Source organism: Henckelia pumila, chromosome 2 (genome assembly GCF_033568475.1).
Source record: "Henckelia pumila isolate YLH828 chromosome 2, ASM3356847v2, whole genome shotgun sequence".
NCBI classification, from domain to species: Eukaryota; Viridiplantae; Streptophyta; class Magnoliopsida; order Lamiales; family Gesneriaceae; genus Henckelia; species Henckelia pumila.
Genome location: NC_133121.1, coordinates 125,540,321 through 125,552,993, shown reverse-complemented (window position 1 = coordinate 125,552,993; position 12,673 = coordinate 125,540,321). Strand labels below are relative to the sequence as shown.

General features: G+C 29.9%; 1 protein-coding gene across 1 annotated transcript; it reads right to left on the bottom strand.

Annotated features, from left to right (window-relative positions):
• Window positions 1–9,257: 9,257 nt before the first annotated feature.
• On the bottom strand, window positions 9,258–12,441 carry LOC140884752 (uncharacterized protein At2g29880-like). The gene is made up of 3 exons (XM_073291600.1): window positions 12,387–12,441; window positions 10,158–10,487; window positions 9,258–10,069 (listed from the first exon to the last, which is right to left on the bottom strand). The coding sequence occupies exons 2-3, from the start codon at window positions 10,482–10,484 to the stop codon at window positions 9,473–9,475; spliced, it is 924 nt and encodes a 307-aa protein (XP_073147701.1). The 5' UTR covers window positions 10,485–10,487; window positions 12,387–12,441; the 3' UTR covers window positions 9,258–9,472.
• Window positions 12,442–12,673: the final 232 nt, after the last annotated feature.

Here is a 12,673-nt window from a genome sequence, read left to right as displayed (position 1 = left end):
CTGTTTTCTCAACTTCTAAAACGGTTTGAACAACTTAAATAGTGCGGAAATAGTTCAGAGGTTTTAGTGATGCAAAAGCAAGTTATAACACGATGTATGAGCAATATATAAGATAAATATGCAGTAAAGACTAAGGCACGATTTATGGAAGCTCGAAGGCTTAATCCTTCTACGTCTCCCCTTCTTCCACTTAGGAAGGAATTCACTAGAAGACTTTGGTTATTACAACGTCTTGCAATACACCCACTTCAGACTTAGGACTTATCCAATGCCTAATCCGAAACTCCTAGATTTACACAGATAAGATTCTCAGTTCTTATCAGACTGGTGGAAGCTTTCAGAGTAGCTTCAAGTCTCTTCAATAATGAATACAGTCCGGTTGAGCTTCTCAAACTGCAGAGCGGTCGAGAGGCTTGGAAACCCTAGGATGATCCTTGAAGATCAGATATGTAAACTGTAGGCGAGGGTTTATTTGAGCAGCAAGTGAATGATCTTGTAAGTGTGCTCAAGTATTGCTTCAGTATATCAGATGAGGACTTCTGATAGTATTCAAGTGATTGAGTTGATTGAGATTTTTCGTGTTGCTTGTCTTCTTGTCACTTCTTGAGCAATCTTCCCTTTATATAGATCAATCATCAACGTCTTTATTTTGAACGTTCTGATGCTGCATTAAATGCACATTTAATGCTTCATAAATGCATTGATGATTCTGCATGAAGATCGTACACTTCTTTAAATGCAGACAACTTCCAGGGTCCAAAACTGGTATAAACGGTCGAATGCTTTATCTGTAGCCATTCTGCGTTTTTGCCATTTTAGTGCAACCTGTTGTCTCGATGCAAGAGTCAACAGATCTTCTGATACGCCGGTTCTGCTTTTGATAAAAGATCTTGCAATGAACGTCTTGTCTCAAGTATTTGTCTTGAGATATCTTGATAAGCAGTTGGCATTCTACCGGTAGATAGATTTATCCTCTGCTGGTTTGAATAACCAGTCGATAGGCTTGTGACTGCAACCGATCGAGAGACAAAGGCGGTTGACAAGCTTCCGGTAGATAACTTGAAGGGTTTAGACGGTTACGGTAGGAGTTGTAGTAGATTCCTGAAATACAAAAGATTGGCAGCACATTCCTATACAATGAGTTGTTGTTTGTTATCACCAAAATGTCGGATTCAACACATTTGCATAATGACCTTCTTCATTGCACAACCAACATGTGCAGTTCTTTCCTTTACCTTTTGGGCAAGGTGGTTTTTTGTTATCAATTTTTTTATAAAAATTTTTTTTATAAGGTTTTCTGAAGAAATTCCTTTTAAATTTCTTTTTCTTATAGGGAATAAATTTTCTATTAAAAGATTTATAAGGTTTATTAAATTTATTCTGTTTCTGTCGTTTTAAATGTTTGTGTGACATGTTTGTTTTGCAACCATATTCCTTTACTGTGAATTTCATTTTGTCACAACAAAGTTTATTGTTTTGTTTGTAAGATCTGAATATTCTTTTATTTAATGTTACTTCATGACATTTCTTTGTTATAACATCTTTAATGAATTTAATAGCTCTTCCTAGTGTTTTGGCATAAGCGCTAGTTAAGAATTCATCTTTACTATTTATTGGTATATTAGATATTTTATTAAAAATACTTAATTTATAATGTTCTTTTTTATCAGCTTCTATTAACTTATAATAGTTGTTTCATAATCACATATAAATTCTTCTAGATAACATAAATTGCATAGTTTAATATTATCTAGAATAAAAATTGCTCTATTTTGTTCTATGTTCTTAGCTACCAGATTAGCATCATTATTAGAAACTCCTAAAAATTCTTGGTACAAGACATCAACAAATAGTTCGAAATATCGATGTCCTATCATTCCTTGTGGTAGATTAGTAATTACTAGGTTTTCAGCCCAAGTTCTTACTGCTCCTACCAATGTCATTTTTATCATCACATGAGTTAAAACTTGAATATTCTCATTTTTGTCTAATAATGGTGTTAATTGAATTTGTACTGATAGTTCATTTGCCCAATGATCTATCTTTGATTTTCTTTCTTTGGCTATTGAACAACCTAAATCTAAGATATTATGTTTCACAAATCCTGATGTTTTTGATTCTCTAAGAATATCTCTAACATCTTTATAAGATCCAGAGTATTGGTCTCTATTATATTTAAATTCTTCATCATCTCTTCGCCACTACCTTCTACATTCGTTCGTAGATTTAATCGTGGTCTAGAATCATCTTCAGATTCTGATTCTGAAATATCCATATCTCTGTATTATTCTGATTCCTGATGTGAATGATATAATTCTTCTGTATTTACTCCTATTTGTTCAAAATCAGATGAGTCTGTTTCACTAAACATCTCTATACTTATGTTTGCCATAACTAAGGGGATTTCTATACCATGATTCAATTTTGAATGGTGGTTCTTCTTCCATTTTCCTTTTTTCTTTATCTATTGGAAGAACTTCTTTAAGATAGTTTAATATTTCATTACTATGTCTTTTCTCTTCAATTATTAATCTAGTCGTTGCTAAATTAATATATTCTTTGAAATTCTTCTCTATTTCTTGTATTGATAGATTGATCTTATTGATATTATTTTTTAAATCTCATAGATCTTTTTCTAATTTTATTAAGGACGTCATTGCGATGAGGTTGATTCATTAACAATAGTTTGTTTAATTTTAAGAATATTTTGATTCATGGTTCCAATCTTTTCAAGAATATCTTCATCAATTCTAGCAAATGATAATGATCTTCTTGGTACAGACTGTTTTGTGATTTGAAGGTCATCTGAACTCCATCTTTTATAGGGATTTATTTCTTCAATAAATGCTTTTTGAGGGTGTTCAATTCTTGTAATATTTTCAAACATTCTTTCAACATAAATAGTTGGTTTTGTTGAAATTATTCCTGTTTGAGAATTGTTACTTATTGCTAAACCGACAACATAGTTTATATTGATCGGATGGTTTCCTGTTAACATAAGATTATTTCTATAAAAATAATAATCTAATGTTAAAACGTCATTTATGTTTTTATCAAAAAGAGATATATTGTATTGTTGATAAATACAAAATTTCATCTTTTTGTAACATAAGTTTCCTTCAATTTTTTCAAGGATAGAATCCTCAAAATTACGTATCCTTTTGTCACGAACTGTGATTTCAATTGGTGTATCTATTCCTTTTCGGTAGTGAGCTGATACTATTATTTCGATTCCTCCAATGTGAACATATTTCAGTTCAGATCGTTTTTTTTCACTGGCTTTTGCCATGATGGTATAATTATCTTGAGTTGTATAACTTCAGAGTATTAGACCTTGATTCGTTATTTATTTTACAAGATCGTTCTTTTGTACGAATCGAATAATAAATTAAATTTTTTCTAGGATTAATAAAATTTGAAATCTTACTTAATATTCCTGGTTGGTCTATTAGATTTGTTTTTGAATTAGAAAATCTTGTTTTCTGTATCTCAGCAAACTTATTCTGATCGAGATTAAATATAATATTCAAATTATACTCTTGGTTCTCTTCAGATTCATCAATCTGACTATTTTGATTTGGAATTGTTACTTCTGTCATTTTAACAGATGATAGAACTTCTTAATTTTCTTAAGGTTTTTAAAAGCCTTTTTGTTGAATCTATCTGTTCTAATAAATTCTAAAAATCTTTGAAACTATCAATTGAAGATTGACAATTTTTAAGATGTTTCAAATTGTTTTCACAATTTTCTATATCAAAATTTATATTTTGAGAATATAAATTAAAGATATTCATTTTTGTATTTTCATACATTTTCCATTTAGTAAAAATTGTTACTTTTATTATTTTATTTTTGTTGATCGGATTTCGATAACAAAGTTTGTTCTTATTCATAACATATTGTTATGTCTTCAATTTCATCGTTTTCAGAAATTTGAATTATCATTTTCCAGTTGCTTGAAAAATGTTATTTTTATGATTTTTGAAATAAAAGGTTTGGAGATCTTTTATTTTATTTCATAATTGATCTATTTGACGTAAATCTTTTAGTAAGATTATTTTATCAAATAAATTTTTAATCTCAATATCTAAAGTTAATCCAGATATTAATAATCTGCTTTATTTAACGGCTCTGATACCAGGTTGCGGAATTCTTCAAATTCTTATGAATTTTCTCATTCATGGCTTTACAGATCTGATTCATTTATAACAAATAAATGTTTTCAGATTAGTTTGGTTCCATTCATAGGTTATAATTACAAATTTTAGTTGATAAATTGATTCGAATATGGTTAAATCAGAAGTATTTAAATGATATTCATAAAATGTATCATATTCATGATCATCTTCTATTTCAAACCAGTTTTTTATTATCAATCTTCCATTTTTTATAAAGGATGATGACATGATTAATGTATTTTGACTATTTCTTTAAATTAAGGGCTACATAAGATTTAGGAAGGTTATCTTGTTTAAATGAATCTTGGTTTTGAGCAGAGGCCAAATCCTTGCTTTCCCTTAACGATCACTTGATCAACTGGTACTTGCTCTATGGATCTCCAGGTTTACTCTAACCATGAATCTTCAATGGTTGGTTTCCAACCTTATCCTCCTTACGCCCTGCTTGTTTAGTTATTAGCCATAAGACTTATTTTTGTTTCTGATTTTATGTTTCTTAGTTTCTGATAGTTTTCATACGTCTTGTATGAACCAGATTGTAAGAAACTTGAGAAGAGAGAGATACTCAAACTTCACTTATTCATTTTCAACACAAACATCTCCTTTTATAGGCGTGGAGAAACGCATACAGTAGTAAAAATAAAGGAAGAGGGGGACCATACTACATAATGGAAAACAGCTCATTTTACATCTGAGTGGATGCCTTTCACATGTGGTGTGGTCCACGATTTCATTTGTTTTTACATTGTGTCACTTTCTGAATCACTGGTACATTCGGACCATTTCTTTATTGGTTTGTCTTCTTTGACAGCTGGTTTGTCCTCTTTGACAGATGTTTCTTCTGTCTGAATGGATTGGCAATGCCCACATTTGTGAGTGGAAATCATTGTTCTTAGTTTTTGACATAGCATTTGTTGGGTTTCTCGGGTCATGTCAACTCTTGCTTCATAGATTGGAGCTTCGAATTGAGCTAACATGGCTTGTTCTTTCTTTTGGATTGTCTCCTTGTGTCCAGTGGTTAATAAAATTTTACTGGTTGCAAAATTTATTTTAACCTTTGAGTTTCCATCAATCTTTCCTGTCTTTGAGATCATGTCAATCAATGTCTTTATTCTTATCTCAGGAAGTGTTGAGATATCTATTACTGGTTTCTCTTCATTTGATCCTTCGAATAAGAACTTGTCTTTTTGTTTTCGACATTGAATATATACCATTGGTTGATAGAATTTGTTATCATCCTAATCTGGAAGGGTTGAGTGAATACTCAATGTTAATACTGGATCGTCCTTAAAGACTGCTTTCTTGAACTGGATGATACTATTTCTCAACTGATATGAAAATAGTTTTATTTCTTGATTGTTGGGACTGACTTTCAATCCACTTAATAATCCATTTGAAAAGAATCTTGCGACTTCATGCGCTGGAGCACCTTGCAGTGTTCTTCCTCTTGATATGCTCTGTGTGTCACAAGTTTGTAGCCAAGATTCTGCAAATGGTTTGGCTATTCTTAAATAGTTTAGTGTTTCAAAGAATTCAGTCTTGAGTTTTTCTGGAAAATTTGTTTTTTCAAAAATTGGCTTTTGTGGTCGCAGATTGACCATCTTTCTTTCTCTTGCTTCAAGGGCACTTTTAAACGTCTTTTCTTTTTTATTTTTTATTTTTCTCGGTGTTGGCTGTGACCACCGGTTCTTTCTTCTTTTCTTTTTCTTGGTTATCAGTGTTGGCTGTGACCACTGACTGTTTTTCATTCATCTCCATTATTTTGTTAAATGGAGTTGCTAACTTGATTGGAGTTTTTGGTGAGGATGATGATGATGATGTTGTCATCTTTTCTTTAATCCTCTGAATTTTTCCTTTTATATTCTTTTTTCTTTGTTGAAGAATCTGAATTTCTTCATCTATGTCAATCAATTGTTCTTCTAATTGATTTAATTGTTCCATCCTGCACAATAAAACATATATATATATATATATATATATTATACTGGTTAGAAATTTAACTCTTTTTTGTGAGTAACTCGGATAGTTTTATTATGCGTATCATTGCATTTATGAAATTCTTTTGCAAGAATTGAATCAATCTTCATAAATGAGATTGATTGTCTTTACTCATAGAGTAATTCATGTTTCTGAATATAAATCTCATTTCATCAATTTATATTTCCCATGCTTTTTTGAGGCATGTTCGAATGACTGAAAGTCATAAAATAATTCATGTCTCTGAATATAAAATCTCATTTCATCAATTTATATTCTCCATGCTTTCTAAGGCATGTTCGGATGGCTCGTGGTCATTTTCTGGATCACTTAGGATCTCTTTTGTTATTCCGTTACTACGGATAGTATAATTTGGATGAATTTCTCTGGTTAATGCGTCGGGTAATAAATTATCCGTTCCTTTGACATGTTGGATTTCGAACTGATAATGGTTCAATTCCAATTGCCATCTAATTAGCCTTGCTGCATTTCTCCCTGCATTTATTGATATTTTTTTTGTCTTGAAATATGTTAAATTCATATTATCTGTTCTTACTAAAAATGGTTTAGGAATAAGATAAATTTCATAAGTCCTAATTGTGAATATTAAAGATAATAATTTTTTTTCATTTGAATGATAATTTAATTGTGCACCTTGAAAAGTTCGTGATGTATAATTGCATAATTCTTTATTTATTCTAGTAGCTGTTTTAGTAAGTTCTTCTAAATTTCTTTCTCCTGTATAAGCTTTTAAACATGCTCTCCAGTATTCATCTGAAGCGTCTGTTTCAATTATTATTATATCTTTATTGAAAGAAAAATATAACTCAGAAAGATTACTAATTATTTTTTTTTAATAGTATCTATATAATTAGTATCTTCTTTAGACCATTTCCACTTGTAGTCTTGTTTAAGTTTTTTACCTGAAGAGGTTTTCTGATTTCTGCAAGTTTCTTAATGTAATTTCCAGAATAAGTTAATAATCCTAAAAATCTTTTTAATTGATCTTTATCCTTGATTTCACTAGGAAAATCGTGAATTTTCTTAAGTATATGATGTTGTAAACAATGTTTTCCATCTTCTATTTGTAATCCTAAATAATTTATTTTTGTTTTAAACAATTGTGCTTTCTTTTCAGAAAGTATAATTCCATCTTTATGACAAATATCTAATACTGTCATGAGGTCTTTATAATGTTGATCTAGTGTTTTTGAATAAATTAATATGTCATCTATATAAACACAACAAAAATCTACATATGATTTAAAAGATTTATCCATATATCTTTGAAAGATACCTGGTGCTTGTTTAAGTCTGAAAGGTAATACAGTCCATTGATACTGTCCTTTTGGACAACTGAATGATGTAAGTAATTGTGTTTGTGGTTCTAACTGAATTTGCCAGAATCCTGATTTACAATCTAAACTGGAGAAATATTTCATTCCTACTATATAAGATAGTAAATCATTCTTGTTTGGGATGTAATATCCATCCATAATTGTTGCATTATTCATTTTTCGATAATCAATTATCATTCTTTTCTTATCAGTGTCTTTCTTACTGACATAAAAGGCTGGTGAAGAGTGTGAACTCTTGCTTGGGATGATTATCTTAAGTTTTAGTAATTCTTGAACCTCTTTTTCGAATATTTTTACATCATCCATGTTGCATCTTCTTGGTGCTTCACGGATTGTGATATTAGGGTCTTTAAATTGAAGCAATGAATTGTTTTATTTTCTTAATTTTGTCATGAGGATTTTCAGAACAAATATCATGAAATTTCTTCATGATTTCTTTTTCATGATTAATTGTTAAAATATTTTTTATTTTTAGTTCTATTGGATTTGTATTTCGTTTATGAAAATTCTTTGTAAATCCTTCATTTCCTACACGAAATGCTGTTCGTATTTTAGGAATATAAATCATTGATGATCCTTTGTTTAAAGTTATGTGATTTTCAAATTGTGTAAAAGGAAGATATTCTCTTAAAAAGTTATTTTCTATTATAATGTCCATTCCTGATTCTATTTGGTATATAATGGGTATTACAAATTTTGTTTCCTCAATTTCTATTTTTAATTTTTCTGCTACTGTATCAAGCATGATTATTGATCCATCTCCTATTCGAACTTTTAATTCTTTATCATATTTCTTCCAATAATGATTTGGAAGTATATGTTTGCTTCCTAAACACATACTTGCTCCTGTATCAACATAAGCATGTATATGATATGGTTTATGTTCTTTGATTTTAATTTGAATTTTTATATATATACTATTTGGGTTGGTTTTATTTTTATTATTATCCATTCTCTTATTTTTTTATTTATTTTTTTTATTTATTTTATTTTTTTTAAGAAATTTAAGAGATAAGGGTATAATTGATATTTATAAACAAAAGTTTCTCTCTCCAGGGAGTTGAAAGTAAGTTTTATTTATGTAGGAATTTATAAATAAGTTATAAATTGGTTTAGGGAGTGATTGACAATTAACCCTTTAAAAAATGCTCTAAATAAGCTCAGTTTTCAATATGCTTTTATTTAAAAAAATAGAAGCAGTTATGTCATCTATTACTTTACTATTTATTAAAGTTTAGGCACCATATAAAAATTGATGGTGTCTTAGGTAGGTGTATTCAAACAAGACTTTTAAAAACTTTTAATGACTTTTTTAAAGTCATGAACTTTTGTGGAGTTCATGGATTTTTAATGACTTTTATAGACTCTTGTTGACTTTTTTCAAGACTTTAGTCATAGACTTTTGTAGAGTTCATGGACTACTTTTAATGACTTTTATAGACTATTGTTGACTTTTTTCTGTAGAGTTTTGTAAATTTTATTTGATCCTAATTGTTTCATATAAAATTTTTATCATAAATTTTTATGCTTATAAATTTTTTTTATTAATTTTCAAAAACAATTAATCAACCACCTTATTTAAATTCATGATTTTTTTGTCAATGAGTAATATTTTTTTTCACTCATATATAATAACACTTTTTATCAATAATCAATACTAGATAAATAAAAACTCAAAAAATACTAGATAAATAATTGTATAAAAATTTTAGATAAATGATCAATCGAGGAAAAATTTTGACATTTAAATAAACTTCCTGGCATAAAAAAAATGATTAAATTAAAAAATCTCCATGAATTCATGGAAAAAAATCCACATGCATATCAAATAAAATTTGTTCGATAAACAATCTAAAATTATATAAACAATTCAAAATCTCAAAATCATGATCTACTAGATCAATAACTAAGAAAAAAATCCAAAACATATTGAGAAAAAATTCAAACTCGGCATTCGATCACTCCAATTTATACTTTATCCATTCCAAACGTTCTTCAATTGTCATTTTCAAGAAAACCATCTTTTTTGCTCTGGTATTAAGCAAGTCAAGTACTATGAATTGAGTGCGATTTTCCAAGTCTGGGACTTCCTTAATTGCATCCCAACAATTATCATCGACAGCACCAATCGATTCAATCTTAGAAGCAGCCTTTTCAAGGTTGCAAGAAAGCTTCTGCATAACATCTGGATCAATATTCTTTGACGTTCTTGATTTTAATTCAAAATCAGTTCTGTCTCGTTTTTTGCTGGCTGGAGGAACCTTTGAGCTCATTGGTTGAGAAGGCAATGGCAAAGTAATGTCCTCAATAAATGTAGGCTGATATGAAGATTCTTGTCCATCGTTTAGGATGAATGCACCATTATCACTATCAAACACGAGATCATCTAATAAACTAGTGCCTCTGTGTTGTTCTATCTCAAATGTTGTCGCATCAGCATCATCTCCTACAACACTTGAGAATTTTCCAATAGCAGTTCCATTTCCAACTGCAATTCTCAAATCTTCATAATCGTCAAATGTATTGGACCGATAATACTCATGTCTAGGGTGAGACTGAGAAAAAAAAATAAATGAGTGTTAAAAATTAGTTCTAATTATAATATGAAATGCAAATTTATTATTTAACTAGAAATACTCTCACCTTAAAATAATCATCCCATACTTCATCGCTAGCCGTGAATTTCTTTGTCACAGGATCCCATCCAAATCCAGAATTGTGACTTATAAGCTTAGAATAGTTACTGTATCGTTGTTTGAACCACTTCAAACGGCTTTGATATTGTGCAAAAGTTTTTTCACACCCAATTTTTTCCTTAAGAGCAGGAAGTATATTTTTTTCCACTGTTCGTTTGTTCAACATCCCGTTCTTATCATGCCACCCTTGCATAGCAGCATCAACCATGAGTTTAAGCAATTCATTGCTCTCTTCAGTCGTCCACAAATTATACTTTGCTTGTGAATCTCTCATTTTCTACGATAGAAAACATTTCGATCTAAAATATTGTATATCAAACATGCGACTCTATTTTTAACACATATATTTTGTGGATGCAGTGTTAGGACTACTATTAATAGGTACAAGAAGGCAAGCTTTGATCCCTCCAATAGTGTGTTAGCTAACACTCAGCTAACTTCATTTTCTTTTATAACATAATTGAAAGTATTTATCAAACAAAAATAACAAATAAATACCCTTTCGGAATTAATATGAAAACGATGCCTATGTTCAGTTTAAAGAAATGAAATATAAATTATTACATATATTATGCATGAAGATAATTATTTTATACAATGAATGAAATGTTTTCTGGGAGAGCTTAAACAAATTAAATGATTTATCAAATCAAATTAGATTTATCAATGTAAACTGAAAATTGAATATAAATTAACATAACTAGCCGACATGGATCAAGAATCACCATCTTAATACAAGCAATAGATGCGGGACACGTGTCACACACCACCATATTATCTCTAAAAAAATGCAATTAATTAAAAATGGACACTTTACTAACAATCAGATCAATAAACATACATATACAATTCGAAGATTATTTTATCTGGTGACCCCAGTTTGTGTAAATGAGACATGATTTTCAATGTTGGAATGAAACATGATGCTTGTTAGCATCATCTCAAACCACCAGTTTTGAGTTGGCTTAGATTCCCACTTGTTTTGCTTATAGTTAGACTAAAATACTCCACCCATGTATAAAAAAAACACTACAAATATGAAATACAAGATTGAGCACCAATTTCAGACAGAAGATTTAGAATGCTAAAGCACGAGACAAAATGAGTACGGGAGTAAAGACGCAACAGAAAATAGAATTAGAAGAAAACAAAAAAAAATCAACAAAAAAATAAGGAAACAATAACATTATTAGTGTGGTGTCCACCCACTATAAATATCACCCACAACACAACCTGGAACCTCTATTTGCCTCATGTCTCCATAGCCCTTTTTTGTTCTCATTCGTGCACCCAAATTTTAACATGTATGCAGAGTTTTCATGTTTAAGACAAGAAGTGGATTGGATAGCAGATTGTGGTTGGAGGAGAAGAGTTTTCAACATAATCGAGAGATAAGTCGTCTGATGGAGAGGTAAATCGACAGACGACGAAATTAAGGATTCTACAAGTAAATCTAATTAATCAAATAAACTCTTTTGATGCAAGTTATAACAAATGCAAGGTTGGCAAGTAAAGATGGACATCATCACCATGCTAAAAAGGCTCTCTTCAATATTGTACAAGTCAGTTTTTACATGAATCTCAGAATCACATCAAGATAAACATGGAAGATATCACCAATCACTGTTAAATACTGTCACCAATAACAAAGAAACACATGGTAACCAGTATACAGAAACATTAGACATACCATCTCAAGTACAACCCTGTACTACCTAAAACTAATTTCTCCCACATGGCACCAGTTAAAATCCTCACAAACTCTCGGCCACTCATATTTCATAGCAGAAAGAAAATCTGAGATACTATCATATTTTCTCCATCAACAAACCCATCAAGGTACATGCTTTTCGATCTGTTTTTTGTTTTTTTTTTGGCTTCTTCATCATGAAATTCATAATATTTCTCCCACTTCCTCGGCTACATACTTTGAACAAAAAATTTATTGTTTAGTTTTGAAGTTATCACAAATTACCCAAAAAAAAAAGTGCTACAAATTTTTTAATACGTGGTAAAATTTTTGGCACTAGTGTATTTGATTTCATGAGATATCAAAAACGACGATTTATAAAGTAACGAATATTTTCAAAAAAAAAAAAAAAAAAAGGTAACCAACATAATAACAGAAAAGATTGACGATGAGTGATAAAATTAAGGAGAAATAATTTCTTCATACCTTTGGATGGAAGAAGACTGGAACAATGGAGAGAAGAAGGTGGCGAGAAGAGAACTCTCTGTAGAACCCTAAACGTTTTTTTAAAAATCTATCAAATCTTTGGTGTGATGAGAAGAAAATTCTAGACTTTTTTTTATGGTACCTACTGCTTGAATATTTGTACATAAAGATTTTGGTAAAATTCATTGAAAATCTATATAACTTTTCAATACCACTTGACTTTTATAGAGTTTTAAAAAGTCAAGATTGAATACCACTTGAATTTTTAAAACTCTATGAAAATCTAT

Excerpts from the sequence above, each read along its gene's own strand:
- LOC140884752 (XM_073291600.1), bottom strand. The coding sequence starts at position 10,484 with ATGAGAGATTCACAAGCAAAGTATAATTTGTGGACGACTGAAGAGAGC. Across the intron at positions 10,070-10,157 it reads TATGGGATGATTATTTTAAG|TCTCACCCTAGACATGAGTA; the intron begins GTGAGAGTATTT and ends TTTTTTTCTCAG.